The following is a 15,829-nucleotide window of genomic DNA, read 5'->3' on the forward strand; positions in this document are numbered from 1 at the left end:
ATCCAGGCTCAATGCGGGAAACAAGAGGTTTCCACGTTTTTCCCGGTCTGAAATGTGCATTCATAGTGCATCGGAGACTCTGGACATTTCAAATCACAAAGCCAACAACTGCTCCTATTGATTCCCGCATCCACTGCAGCTCCAGAGAGTTTATAAAATTAAAACGTTGTCTGGAATAGCTCGGCCAATATATAATAGGCCAATTTTTCTCCGCGCATTCACGCTGACCTTTTGTATCGAGAGAAGCAAGGCTGAGAACACGTGCCATCACCACCAGGCAGCGCTTTGCTGCTCCACGGTTACGTGGTTGAGCGCCTGGATATGAGGTCAGCCAAGAGGGGCAACCGGGCCGTCACTGATGCAGCCTGAAGGAATCCCGTTTGCGGGAATGGAGACCTGTGCCTTTAAACAAAGCAGTTACATTGACTTCTCTTTCATTTCCTTTAGGAAAATACTGAGAGTCAATAGACAAAGCGTGAAAGTTTACTTCAGATCTCAGGTGCAGCTCACTCTATACAAAGAAACTGATATGTTTCAATCATTAGTAGGATATCATGTTTCTGATCTTATAAAATGTGCACATAAGCAACTGTATAAGATCATTCTCTCTGGGACTATAGATTTGCACGTCTACCTAGACACAAACATGGTCAGGAGCACCGCTACAGCTTGTCAACAAAATGATCTGCTTCGCCTTGAACCAGGGTGGAGCATCTGTCTCCAGGTGTGACACATTCCCAGGAAGACATGCAGCTTTTCAATACCGTCCGTCCTGGGAGGATTTGAGAGATGAATGCAGGAAAGGTGGAGGTCTGCTCCATCAATAGGTGGTAACATCTTCTTTCAATCGTTATCAATCAATCTTTATTTATATAGCGTCTTATACAATCAAAATTGTTTCAAGGCGCTTTCCAGAATCCCAGGGCCTGACCCCAGACAAGCAACAGTGGCAAGGAAAAACTCCCCTTTAACAGGAAGAAACCTTGAGCAGGACCAGGCTCAAGTAGGGGGACCCTCCTGCTGATGGGGGGGTGGGTAGAGAGGAGAGGAGAGGAGAGGAGAGGAGAGGAGAGGAGAGGAGAGGAGAGGAGGAGGAGAGGAGAGGAGAGGAGAGGAGAGGAGGGGAGGGGAGAGGAGAGGAGAGGAGAGGAGAGGAGAGGAGAGGAGAGGAGAGGAGAGGAGAGGAGAGGAGAGGAGAGGAGAGGAGAGGTGATGTAGGTGTGTGTTGAGTGGCTGAACGAAATCTCGCATTGAAGATTTTGTACATTTATATTTTATGGTTACATCCTTGGAAGTGTAGATAAATATTTACAAAGATAAATATTGGAATACACGTTATTTGCGTATATATACATAAATGCACACATCCTTGGGTGACAATTAGCACTATTTATGTACATAACTGACGGCATTAGGAGAGGAGAGGAGAGGAGGGGAGGGGAGGGGAGGGGAGAGGAGAGGAGAGGAGAGGAGAGGAGAGGAGAGGAGAGGAGAGGAGAGGAGAGGAGAGGAGAGGAGAAGAGAGGGAGAGGAAAGGAGAAGGTGAGGGAGAGGAGAGGAGAGGAGAGGAGAGGAGAGGAGAGGAGAGGAGAGGAGAGGAGAGGAGAGGAGAGGAGAGGAGAGGAGAGGACGGGCACAGAGCACGGAAACACACACAACAATACACTATTTATACAGCGGGTCAGCGGGGCCGGAGGTCATCATGCAGCTCTGAAGGCAGCGATACCTGTAAATGAATGGGGGGGGAGAAGCAGAAAAACTACACAAGAATCAGCATTTGCTTCTTGAACGTGCTGCAAACTAAATGGAGCAGACGGCCAGTGGGTACCACAAACCGGGGTTAAAAAGACTCAGAATTGCATCGTCACTCTCTATATCACCATTTTATCTTCACATCTTATGATTGATGTAAGATTTTCATCACAACTACACATTTAATTCCAGTCCAACAGCATCATGGCGGACATAAAGATTGTTCATTATGATTGCCTGAGGCCAGAGGCAATGCATTCAAAAAATGAATTATACTATGTAAATATGACGGTAGGAATTAGAATCTGAGGGTATAGAGGTCTTTGAAGCAACAGAAGCTGAAGCTCGCCCAGCTCGACTCTGAACTTGGATTTGGAAGGTGGCATAACTAATCTGGGATCTTTAACTGGATGCACTGCAGAACGTGCAGCCCGGGGGAGGTTAGCGCAGTCGCATTGGTCTCCTCACGTGTGTGTCCTGTGAAGGACTGTCCCGGCTGTCTTCTGAGTGATGGGGGAGGTCTTAGCATCCCCACGATCCTAATGAGCAATAAAGCTGAAGAATGTGCACGCACTTTAATATGGCTAATGTTGTTCCTACACAACCTCCACAGTCCAGAGGTTAACGTGGCTTCCACGAGTGAGAGTGACTCTTAGACCAAGTCAGGCCATCACTTTGAAAGCCTGGCTCATGTAGATGTGGGGGTTTAATCACTAAAGTGGCTGACGGGGTGAGTCCCTGGACATATTTTGAGATATGGCAAAATGACTAGTTGTTGGAGGGTGGTGGTAGCGGTTGGGGACTGGGCTGAGAAGCATGGGGGTCCCTGTTCAAACCCTAGTACGGACAGCACAAGGAAATGTTCTGGCAGTAGGGGCAAGAACCCACAATTGCTCATTTAGGGGCCTGCGATGAGCTGGCGACTCGTCCAGGGGTGGACGTGCCTTGGCCCACTCCCCGTGACCCTGTTGTTGACAGGTTTGTGCAAAGTTCCACACCCGGGACCCGTGTTAGTTTGTTGCTCCGCACCCAGAAGCATGAAACATTTTTTTTAATTTATCCTGGTCACTTTCTTCAGGCAGTATTTATGTTTAGACCTCTTCCACAAGGCTTCCCCTCTCTACCAGAAATGTCTAAATGTATTTAGAGTATACACTCAGAGACATTCAGCAGCTCCACAGCTGAGCTAACCACGCCTGGATTTGGATTTATAACCGGGTGTTTTAGCATTTGAACACAAAACAGCCCTGTAGGAGGGTCATGAATAAGCCCGTGGCTGCAGTTCCTCCCTTCTTCAGTAGAAAATGAGATAAAAGGTAGCATGTAAAATTAAAGGCAGGCATCACAAAGACTGATTCAACCATTGGAACAAACAGAGATGGTTTTAGGCATTTGAAGTCCGAGGGGGGCTGTGAACTGGATTTCTCCGGGCTCACGTTCACAAACATGCCAAGAATTGAATATCCAAACTCACTTATTGGTGAATGAATCATTTAATGGTGGAATCATGCTCGACAGGCGCTCTGAGTATGAAACGCTGTTTTCCCTTTGTTATAGCGTCAATATCAGTAGAAGTCTCGGCTTTAGCAAATGCGCGAGGCTGATGCTGAAATACTGATGATGGCCTCCACGTTTAAAGGCTGTTCCATCACACATTTAACCTTCAATCACGTAGACCATTTTAATGATTATAACCGTGATTATGTCAATTCTTTTCAAATGGGCTCGCTGGGCAAGTCGCTGGACGCGGTCCATTCGCAGCTGTTGGCGCAAATGGACGAGAATATAGCAGCTAGAATCACCCCGTGCTTTCCTGTGCGTTGTGCACCACTGTATAATCTGGACCGAGATGACACGTTGTTAAGGGTACTTGGACTGTACATTCAAGATGAGCCGGTGAGGGAACAGCAGCTCTTCACCTGTTAGCATTTTGAGCCTAGATGGACAGGATTGCTACCCTATTGTGCGGCTATTCTGAAAAGCAACTGTCAACTACGCTGTGAATTCTCTGACATGGAGATAAGGTGGCAGAAACAGAATGGGAGACAATTATGAAGCACTGTGCAATCACAGGGGTCCCTGTAAGGCTGAGCGGAGTCTGATGAGCTGGTATGTCACTGGAGCTCCAGGGCTGCACAGCTAATCAACCACCAAGGAGGGGCATGAAGAGAACGCTCACTCAAGTCCTTCATCACCACGCTGGGAGGAATGCAATCACCAGGCCATTTTTATGTGCTGCTATTTTCACCTCCCCCCACCAATGTTGACTCTTAAATCGGCATGCACGGTTGCCTGGAAAGCACTGCATGGAGTCAGAGGTGGCTTGTGAGTGCAATCAGAAACTTTTGCACGTGCACTGCGATTCCAAATTCGACAGGACTTTATCAAGATGGGAGCAGCACACGGACTACGGGATCCGGAATGAAAGGGCGTGAAAGCTGTTACAGAAGTCGGGCTTCTTGATCCCATTTCCCAGAAGCACCGCAGCACGGCATGATGCCGCCTCCTGCCCTTTGTTACAAGTATGAGAGTGGTTCCAGGGGTAGCTAATGCTAACAGGCTCCACTTGGAACCTCGAGGCCTTCGTCGATCGATGACAAACTTTTTTCGTCTGTCTGAACCTCAGCGAGCCGGACTAGCAATCCATTCACAGGCCCTGTTGACTGTTCGACATCTGAAGGACGCAGCAGCAGGGGGAGGAAGCTTAAACAACACTATGTGTGGTTAACTCTCTGATTTTTGCTCCATGCTGGGAACAAGGGACGCGCACATCACAAGAGCATCTCAGATAATTAAATTCTGCACTACTGAGAAATTTCCATTTTTGTCTTAGTGTGCGTCAAACCGACCCCCCCAAGTAAACAATTGATTCTTTTACGCGGCATTCCTTTTTGGCTAGCCGTCAGTTAAGCTAAAATGGCAGTCGTCTTCTTAAGTGATAATTTTCTTTGTAAACTGTCAGCACAAATAACAGTTTATTTAATGGTAATATTGGTTTTGTCAAACTACAACAATGTAATAATGTTTTTTTGGGAATTACACCGCACATCTATTAAGATGTTATTATTAAAGCCAGTTTCTTTAGAACTACCCTAAGATATGGACACATTGGTTATGTGGCTATTTTACTGCAAGTTTAGTCGTAGTTTTAGACTGGTCCTTTAGAAACACCCATGCCTTGGTTCTATTCTACATGGCGAGAACGGGTCTAATCACTGTGGCAGATTGGAGATCTTTGTGTAGTGAAACACTGAGCAGCGACCGTTAACCACATCAATTCTTTGAGGCCATGCAGCTTGATGCCAATTACCTAAACAGTTGTCTGACAGTCGAAAATATATCCAAGTAGCAACTCGTGAATCAAAAATTCACGAGCGACAAGAAAATGCTGTAATGGAAGATGTTCTGCTTAAAGGTACCCGGTAAGTAGATGTGTGTCCTTCCTTGTCTCGCACGGTTTGTGACAGTGACCTTTACACTGACATCACACTCTGTTGTTTGCAAGTTGTACTTCTACAGCCATAATCCCATTTAACAGGAGTCAAGACGGCAGCTCAACTCCTGCAGATCCCCAGACGACCTTCCCCTGCACATTTTACCATGAAAAGTCTTATAACGATACATAATGTACATGTGCATTATGGAAGCACAAGAAGCCCTGAGGTGATTATAGTATTTGTGTCTGGAATGGCAGCCGTGCAGTTTCTTTTAAAACATTCTCGCCAAATTAGCAAATAATTGCGGCAGCATTCCTTTCATGCAGTTTAGATAATAGCCATTTCATGACTGCAGATCACAGTGATACAGGCAATTTCATGTTATTGTTTTGCTTTTGTTAAAAACTAATTAGCAGCGGTGCTTAGATTCTGAAGTGGAGACTCAAAATAAAAGCCACAGCTTTAGGGGTTAAAGAACGGAGCTCGGTTTCGAAATGCTTGAAAAACATACCTACAGTATCATTAGGATCAATAACTAATTTTATGGTGTCTAGTTTTGATGTCTTTCTGCTTTAAGTTATCATTGCAGCATTAATTGCATGTATGCATGTTTATTTAGCGCCCTCTCATTAAAAGGACTCTTGAGTCCGGCGCTAACATCACCGGTGTACCTTAGCCTGAGTCAAGGCTCGTGTAAATGTCATTTCTGTTGCACTGAAACCAACCCGGATGATACACGAACTTCTGATGGAGAATTGATCTTCAAAGAAAGTGTTTTGTATGTGGTGACAAAATAACACCAGCTCGTATGATCATCTAGTGGCCACTCATCTCGTGCGCATTAGCTCCCGCTCCGTCGATGATGATATCTGCCTAGTTTCATACGTCTACTGTTGGTCACATGCAGACGAGCCGCCTGCAGATGAGACACGAGGGAGCTGTTTGCGGATAACCGCAGTGCTCTCTGGGGGAGAACCTGGACGGTACATCATCAGCCAGTAAAGCATTTGCTGAGACAGGGGAGACCATCCCATATTGTCTGGCCTGCACACAGACTGAGTGCTGAGTGGAATCTTCTGGGTATTGGCTGTGTTAACTAAATTGACATTGGCTTTCCACCTCCTGGCTATCCATCAGTGGAGGGATGAGCACAGGCTACCGAGGTAAGCCCCGAGTCTTGTGCTCTCCCGCCCGTCGCATTTGTTAGGCTGAGCTAGGAGAAGTGGAGGTGTTGAAAGGAAATACCTCTAGTCCCAGTTACACACGTTCATATTTTTGGCGATCATTTGTAGCAGTTTTGGCCTGAAGAGGTTTGTCTTATCTGTTCCTCCTCTCCAAGGGGAAATCTCACAGTTGATTAGCAACTCCTGCTCTACCCTAATGCTCCGGGGGCTCTACGCCATCTTCCCTTATACACTCCCTTGTCATGCAAATACTCACACTTCCTCTCTTTCTTTCTCTCCCTCTCTACCCTAAATACGCACTTTCAGCTGCCTACAGTCATGGAATAGCAATTTAGGGGAATCACACAACCGAGACCTGACATTTATAACAATTGGGGCTTGATTAATAGGGCAGAATGAACCAGTGTCGGCCTCCATTCACCGTCTTCAGCCAAAGTTAAATAGGTTTTAAACCTTAGCCGATACATCCGCCGACAACTGCCGACAATGACAAGGAAAGGTCGCGTGGTTGGACCGTGCGCATCGAGTGCGCATGTAACAATATGCGCCTGTGGTGTTGGAGGTGACCGCGTTTACACGGAGCGCCTGGGAAGGGATAAGGTAAAAGCAAATCTAATGCTGCTCCAGTGAACGGCAGGTGGTTGAAAGGCGGTGAAATAAAGCTGAGTCTTATCCAGCTCGGGGCGACACATAAAAGGTGGCGGCGGCACCACGTAGCAGGGATTTAAAATTTGGATCAAAAGGTTCGAGCTAATTAAGGGGCTAAATAAAAGTCCCCCCAGCGTCATCTGCGTAGCCGCCCTCGCTCTTTCAGCGCCGCTCTCTGCTTTCCCTCTGCCCTCGCCGCGCCTGTGGTCCGTGCATCTGCACCGGAGCGGCCGCAGCCGAGAAGCAAGGACGAACGGCAAGTAATCGCAAAATTCCACGCTAATGAAGCGGGTGTGAACTGCTGCCACCACCACCGTGGTGATGGTGATGGAGCTTTCGCCCCTCACAGTCCTGGTGGTGTTTGCCGTCTCCAGCGGAGCCTCGAGGACCGCTGAGGTGGGAGAGTCAAATGGAAAGGACAAGGGCACATAATAAAGACGAATGGCTGGAGCATGAAATTTGATTCATTGCCTCAGTTCAGAAACATTCAGGGAGAAACGGCCAACATTGACATAGCAGGAATTTCAAGCTACTGTCAATCCCAGAAGCACGTGACGCATTAGAATGACTCGGAGTCAGCCGGGGCCCCGCGTGGGGACTTAAGCAGAACGTGGACCACATCAATCAAGCTGGCGTATCTAATATATGATGTCATCAGTTACGGAAAGTGAGAAAAAAAAATCCTCCATTTTTGTGAATAGCCAAAGCAGATTATTCACGTTACCGACGTCTCATGGACATGATATTTAATATGAACGATGATAATTAATAGTATCATCATTTCTGAATCCCACTCGGCATCCGCAGCGAGCCAGGTAATTTCCCGGTGTTGCCGGGTGAAAAGCTGACATTTAAAGCCATATGGAACTCAGCACCTTATTTTGTTCAATAGGCATCAGAAGCATATGCTTCCATCAAGACCTTTTGCTTGCTGAGCACCCACTTTGTACGATATGAAAACACCATCTGCTGTGCTAGCAGCGGCTAGGCTAAGATAGCTGGAGCAGGAACGCTTCCCTGCTGTGTCAAAGGATTAGGTTATTGGAGGGTTTTACTGGAAGACCTGCTCTATTAGCCCCTAGAGCCTTGGATTATTGGATGATCAGGGAGCACATACATGGTCCTTGAAGTGCACTTAAAGGCCTCCTTATAAATATATTTTGTATTTATTATGCCCTGTCGGAGAAATCAACATGTATTTGATGAGCGTTACCTTGAACAGAGGTGCTGACGAGCTTTATGGCCTGAACTCAATAACAGGCTCAGAGCTTCAGAAATGCTCCACGACGTGCTGAGGGCCCGTTTATTCGTGAAGGTGGAGCGTTTCCCTCGAAAGCAAACAAACGGCACCACAGAGCGAGTACAGGAGAGAGCACGTTCAGGGATGGGCCCCGCTGCTCGACAAAACGAACATCTGCCGCTTCTCATCAGCGAGATTGGAGCTAATGACGAGGTGCGAGTGTGATGACAGAGACAATGGAATTGGATTGTGTACAAGAGGCCCAGAGAAACCAGACATATGTTTTGGAAGGTCTGTTGTCGTCCATAGCATGTGTGTCCAAAGCTCCAGATGCTTAAAGAGGGAAGGCAGAAATCCGGACCTCTGCGGGGCTTTTCCCCATCTTTACGCATGCTAGCGCAGGTAAAAACTACCGCCGTGCCCCCTCCTTCCTCCTTCGATCTCTGCCTTGGCGGACAGATAATGGAATTACGCTTCAAAGGAGTCGCTCGTTGTATCCCATTCTTCTGTGACCTCCACCAGCCTTTGTTCGTATTCACCACAACAACTCCCCGGACCCGAACCTCCACCATCAGCTCCCCCTCTCAGTCCGGGGAGAGATTAAATTTAGATCAAAATGAAAAATTCATTTGCACTCAGCAGCTGATGGCCGCCTTAATTTGATAGCGCAACATCCCGTCTCGTATTTATCCCCCCCTCCTGTTTTTATCCCCAAAATCTTTTTTAAACCTCTTCTCTTCTCTCTGCCAGCTCCACCACCCCCTTGTGGGTGATTCTCAATCCAAGCAGCCCTTTGGGTTTCCTACTTTGTTCAAAGTAGAATTGCAAAGTACCACCGGAGCTTTCCGCGGTCTCTTGAAATATGCCTGAGTCATTTCGAGTTGAGACATTTGCACAAACCCCGGCGAGGAGGACGTCGGGGAGAAAGCACTTTCTATAGTTTCCTTGCAGATTTCATCTCCTGGAAATGCCTTCGTCTCTCCGGCTGGGCCTCGGATGTGGCCGTGTCGGTTGCAGACCGCGAACTCCAGCTTCTCCCAGTTACTTTTTGCACCTCGTGCACTCGTGTCTCGTCTTGTATTTGAGCCTCCACACGTTTTGTTGTTATGGTAAGACCGCCGTGTTGGCTCCTGGGGAGCTTTAACATACAGACCGTGGGATCGGGCGCTGTCGGGGGTGAGCGAGGAGCTACGGAAATGAAATCAACACGAAATCATGAGGTAGATTGATTAACTGGCACTGATTAAGTGTTTTAAGTATTAGGCAGATAAAGCAATCGATTATTCAATAAATCCCTGTCAGGCAGTGAATAACCTTGCTGAGTGCGAGCAGAGAGAGGAGACAACAAGTGATGAATTACTTTCATCAATCCGCTGATGAAAGAAAAAATGTATAATCATCTGTCATGACCGAACGCCGTAACAGGGACTCGCAGGATGACGATTTTTAAGTATTTTCACTTAAGGGGAGCACGAAAACACATCAAAAGGAAAATGGATCCAGTCCTGAATTTACGGCTTAGCTATGCACGTGAGCGAATCCATTCCACGTTGGCCGGGATTGCAAGACGAAGGATACCTGTATGCTATTTATTATGAGAAGACTTTATCAGCAGAAATGGCCCCCAGGAGGAGGCTGTCAAACAGGCGGCAAAGAAAGGAAATGACAGAAAGCAGGTAGATGCGTCTACAGAGAATCACAAAGACTGAAGCGAGGCCGTCTTTCATCCCCCTCAACTGAAAAGCAGGAAGCTGCAGAATGAGACGGCGCGACCATCTGGCCCCGACGTCGAGCCGTGAGCTGCAGAAGCGCTAAAATCAATGACAACAACTCTACCTTGGATGCCCACCATTACCCAGACGACATACTTGGAGGACGGCGCTGGCCACTAACCGCCAGCAGAGACGCCGCAGACAGTGATCAAACGCCGCGATGATTTCTCGCTGCTTATTTTTGTGTCGGTGACAGAGCTGAGACCACCGCCCCCCTCTGCAACAGAGCCCTCTGTCGGCTTTAAGCTAGCTGCCCGAGACGGCAGAATCAGACGAGGTGTGCACGGGTGGGCGTCAACAAAGGAAACAAGCATTCCCGACAACACCACTCAAACAGCGGTCATCAATAAACAGATCAAAACACCGTCAACCACGGCGGCCAAAGGCAAATAAATCTGCAGCTGCTATTTTATGCAACGTGATGGTGGGTTTGTAGTTATTTTAAAGAGGCTGCAGCTTTGTAAGCAGAAAAAAAAATCAGATACATAAACACACCTCATACAAGCCGCACTGTAAAACCTCTCAGAAGATCACACAAACACAGGAGCCTTTAGAATTTGTCTTTATCCTCTTCCTCCTTTCATATTCAGGTAAGTTCAGTAACCTTCTCTTCAATGTTCCTCTTCTTCGCTTCGTTTTGCTGAAAATACAATCTCACACACACACACACACCAAAGACAAATGTCTCCTTCACCACAAGCAATGATAGATTCTATAAAAAGCAACAGTGCTACTGGGGCAGCATTTCAGGGTAAATTTGTCTCAGCACTTTTGACATTTAAAAAGAAAAAACAAACAAAGGCTGTCACGTCTATTTCAGGTTTTCCTTTGAGCTGCCGCCAGTTTTCTTTTCTAAACGTCCTTTTGTTCAAATAATTTGGTTCGAAATCAGCAGAAGCAGAGCTTTTAGAGGACGCTGTGCAGCGTTTGAGAGTGGCGTCGGAGGCGCGGCGTGTCCACGGGACGCAGCAGTCAGTCAGTCACAGGTGCACGCTGGGCCTGCAGGACAGCTGCTCCCGACGCCCAGTCAGCACATCCTGTTGTCCTGCACTCTGGGAGGCTTTCACCTTCTGTTCAGACCCTCTTTTACAATGATGTTCTCCATATTTAAATTCACCCCCCTTCCACAAACACACACACTTATGCACACTAAAACTACACAAACAGGTATTTTCCACAGGTAGTAGAGTGTATAGCGTTTTTCTAATCCATCCACTCGAACCCATATATATAGATATTTTATTTGTATTTATTTTTGAAACCCCAAAGACAAAGAGCTCCGTTTGGACGCTCTCCCCTCCCGCCTGTTCTCTCCTCCGCTGCTGCCCTGCTATGTTAATGAGAGCCGATGCCATTTGGAGTAATTGTCCTGCGTGGCACTCCGCCAAATGTCAGAAACGATTTTGCCTCATGACAAAAACCGTATTGATCTCCGTCCTGTTCCTGTCTGTTGGCGGCGAAGAACGTTTCATCACGCCGCGCCAGCCTCCAGAAATGACTTTTCTCACGTTATTCTTCGGTGTGAGATTGGAAGCAGACAAGCCGGACAGTGTCTGCTTCCTCCCTCTTTTGTGGAGGACCCTTAATCCTTTTCTTTTCTCGGGAATCTTTTTTCTCCATGTGGGGGCTGAAATTCTGGGGTCCAACTTTACTTTATCCCCAACTTGCAACATCTGGTGCAACTTCCCAACTGTACTAGCATCTTAAATTCATTTTCTCCTCTTTCTTATGACAGCATGAAGCACAACTACATTAGAAAGTGAGGGGGAAGGAAGTTAACCAACATGCTGGCTGAAGGACCAGAGGAAGCAGGGTGCGCAGAGGTCACACCAAACGCGCACATTCGATGCATGAGAGGAGAGGAGACCTTCGATTGTGCAGACAAGGGTCCGCAGAAACGCGCAGCTGTCTGATTTGTCGCCGTCGTTTCACCAAAAGTGGAAATTCTCACATGAACGGGTGAGGGGGGGTGGGGGGGGGGGACTCTGGTTTTAGTCCTAAAAACAGCCGCTACCGCTGCGGACGCACGCATCACCAACCGCACTGACACGAACCGAGGGGAGCGGGGTCAAGGTGAAAGCAGACGGCCGCGTGTGCGTGCGCGCGTGTTTGCACTCACCTATTCTGATAACGTGGGGCATCCCACTGGAGCGCTGAATCCAAAAGAGGCACGCAATCAACGAGGTCCAGTATTCCCAAATCGCAGTCCGGCGAGGCAGCCAAGTATTTCGCATGGTTGCAAAGTCGCTGGATCCACTTTTTCTTTTAAAATTCCAAAGACGACTCAAATTCGCTCCTCAACACTGAATTCGACGGACCATCTATGGGTTTTGACGTCTGCGTCAGATGTGCGCTCATTGTACTTGGTCAAACATTTCTTTTCTCTTTTTTTTTTTTGTTCTGTTTCAAGTCTGAGAGCGGCTTGATCAAGATGAAGCACCTCGGGTCCCTCACAAGCGGATCGGTGTTAACACCTGCGAACGCAGGCTGCTACAATTACCCCGCAGGAGTCTCTGAATCCCCTCCTACAGCCGATGCTATCTGTCTGCTGACAAGTGCCAGAGCAACAGCCGAGCCTGACTTCCCGCGCCTTTGTGAATGAGGAGAACTGCGCCTGCGGAACTTTGGGTCGCCTCGAACGATCCTGTCCCCCGAAAGGCGGAAAAAAAAAAAGGGGGACGAGAATGACCGTTGGGGGATTTCAAACGCAGTCCAGAGATGCGGAAGGAGAAATCACGGTGCAGTTTAATCACAGAAATCCTTCAACCGCCTCTTGAAAACTGTTTCAACAGTAAAATGAGACGATTGGATCCGCCGCTCCTCCTCTCCAGTTGCGCACAAACCGATAATCGAACGGTTTGGGGGGTTTTGTTGGGTTTTTTAAGTCCAAATTTGTTCCGAAACCTCCCTACGCGGACGTTTATTTGTTCTCCAGTCGATGTTGGGAGGAAATGTAGTGCAGAAAGCCGCGCATCTGCGTGCGTCTGACGACCCTCCTCCAACGGTGCCACTAGAGGCACGCGTCGTTACGCATACTTGTCAACTGTGTCCAAGAACTTCTTTGTGGCGCTGAGAGGGATCAGAACGCTGATCGGGTTCTCTACCTTTCCGCCCGCTCTTCCCTTTTATTATCCTTTAATTTCATCGCGCCTCATATTTAGATTGCGCTGCCCCGAGGAGTCGCGGGAATCTGGATTTGTCCTTTATTTACTGAACGGGCACAAATTACATTTTTACCCTTTGCCTCAAGCAACAAAAGACCCCCCACCACCACCACCACACACTCAAATACACACGTGCGCTTGCAGGATTATGAGGTGTTATTTTTTTTAAATGTTTTTATTACATGGGGGGAAATGCCAGTTGAGGATTTGGATCCTGACAAATCAGTCTTCTTATCAGTATTTCCCGAGGCTGTCTGTGTCAATGAGTGCATAAATTCCCCCCCCCCCCCCCCCCCCCCCCCCCCCCCCCCCCCCCCCCCCCCCCCCCCAACTGCCTGGTGCATATCTGTTCCCTCTTCATTTCATATAAAGATAGAAAGAGCCGTCAAACACAGGCTGCAGGTTCCACGGTCACAGAGGGGAGAAGAGCTGCTCATGGCAGTTTCTGATAGATAGATAGATAGATAGATAGATAGATAGATAGATAGATAGATAGATAGATAGATAGATAGATAGATAGATAGATAGATAGATAGATAGATAGATAGATAGATAGATAGATAGATAGATAGATAGATAGATAGATGTGCGAATGACACATATGCTAATGATTTACAGTTCCTGAGCTTATTCTGGGAAATGCTTTGCTACAATTCTTTGTGCTGGTGATGAGACAGCGCCGCGGCTCATTGGTTTTATTTTTCTGCTTGGGACGGGGCAGAGGAATAAACTGTGCATCAGGGGGCATGCAAGCACGAACAAGCCAGACTGACTGTCGCTGCATATTCATGTCTCCCAGTGCAGATTTATCGCTTCTTGGCACAATGTAAGGACTATCAATGTGAGTTATGCGGCCCGGCTCGCGCATTATCCAGATTCATTGACTTGCTGCTCTTTCAAACACAAAATGTACACAGCTCAAGCAAACAAGGCATTCTGAGTCTGTGGGTGCCCTCTATGGAGAGACGGGGGTCTGTGCTCTCCCAGGCTGCCTGCTGTGGTCAGTCTCTGGCAGGAGCTCCTCACCTGGAAGAGGAGGAGAGGAGAAAGAGTTCAAAAAGGATTTAAAAGTGTCTTTTCATTTTGATGCTAGCTTTTAGCATTTGAAGCAGTGATTTTGGTGGATTAGCTTTCAGCTACACAGTCACCATTTTATTCTTTATTCTTCTCCATGGACTGAGCCTCCTCCTGTCCTGCTGCACACACTAGGCAGACTCAGATGCTCAAATTTAGCCTTTTCTTTTTTTTTTTTAAATTTCACTGCTTTAGTAATATGACAAAAATCCACGTCCGCATGACCTGTTTCTGTGAAATTATATTGCTTTATTGTGAATTCATTCTCTCACATTAGTGAAATTCTCCACAAATTCCGGGAACTATTTAAAGAAAGTAGCTCCTGCTGGGTACCTCCACGATTTAACTCCTCAGGGTCATAATGGGGAAATATTTGAGTCGATTCTTGAGGGTTTCCAGTAAAAACTGGTGATGTAGGTGTGTGTTGAGTGGCTGAACGAAATCTCGCGTTGAAGATTTTGTACATTTATATTTGATGGTTACATCCTTGGAAGTGTAGATAAATATTTACAAAGACAAATATTGGAATACACGTTATTTGCGTATATATACATAAATGCACACATCCTTGGGTGACGATTAGCATTATTTGTGTACATAACTGACGGCATTATTTGCTGTGAATAGGACGCACCCAGTTTTGCTAGATGGTGCTGTTGGGGCCGCTCATGTGACATATGTGGAGATTTATTATTTATTAGCAGTACGAACAACTCACCGCCATAGAATGAGAGTTTTTCAGTAAACTCTCATAACCAATTGACATCTAACTAAATATATCTAAAATACATATCAGATCACCGGTGGGTCGATCTGCAGATCATCGGCATGGAAACCAAGTCAACAAGATCACAAGAACGGTCACCAATCACAACAGAGATGGAGGGATGGTGCTTCAGATGCCCACAGACCCACGCGGGCTGGAAGTGTGGGTCCACAGTGAGCTCCACCAGGACCAGCCCAACCCAGTTCCTGCATCAGCAAATAGCAAAAAATAATAACCAAGCTCCAGACCAAGTCTGCATTTCCTCAGAGTGGCTGAATTCCTAAAAAAGGACTTTCAGTGCATAAAAGCACGCTTTTAAACTTGACAACCTCAAAAGATTTAAAATGGCAGAAGTTAAAACTGATAGGTCAAGTTTTAATCAAATCAATCTTTATTTATATAGCGTCTTATACAATCAAAATTGTTTCAAGGCGCTTTCCAGAATCCCAGGGCCTAACCCCAGACAAGCAACAGGGGCAAGGAAAAACTCCCCTTTAACAGGAAGAAACCTTGAGCAGGACCAGGCTCATGTAGGGGGACCCTCCTGCTGATGGGGGGGTGGGTAGAGAGGAGAGGAGAGGAGAGGAGAGGAGAGGAGAGGAGAGGAGAGGAGAGGGAGTGGAGAGGAGAGGAGAGGAGAGGAGAGGAGAGGAGAGGAGAGGAGAGGAGAGGGAGAGGAAAGGAGAAGGAGAAGGAGAAGGAGAAGGAGAAGGAGAGGAGAAGAGAAGGAGAGGAAAGGAGGGGGAGGGGGAGGGGGAGGGGGAGAGGAGAGGGAGAGGAGAGGAGAGGAGA

At 47.2% G+C, this 15,829-nt stretch overlaps 1 protein-coding gene across 1 annotated transcript in view; it reads right to left on the bottom strand.

Annotated features, from left to right (window-relative positions):
* grik3 (glutamate ionotropic receptor kainate type subunit 3) overlaps positions 1-13,107 on the bottom strand; it is a 70,422-nt gene extending 57,315 nt beyond the window's left edge. Inside the window, exon 1 of the mRNA XM_011605083.2 lies at positions 12,153-13,107. Within this exon, the coding sequence (XP_011603385.2) occupies positions 12,153-12,267 (115 nt within the window). The 5' untranslated portion in view covers positions 12,268-13,107. The remainder of the gene's footprint in view (positions 1-12,152) is intronic.
* Positions 13,108-15,829: the final 2,722 nt, after the last annotated feature.

The sequence above is a fragment of the Takifugu rubripes genome, chromosome 7 (genome assembly GCF_901000725.2).
Source record: "Takifugu rubripes chromosome 7, fTakRub1.2, whole genome shotgun sequence".
In the NCBI taxonomy this organism is placed as follows: Eukaryota; Metazoa; Chordata; class Actinopteri; order Tetraodontiformes; family Tetraodontidae; genus Takifugu; species Takifugu rubripes.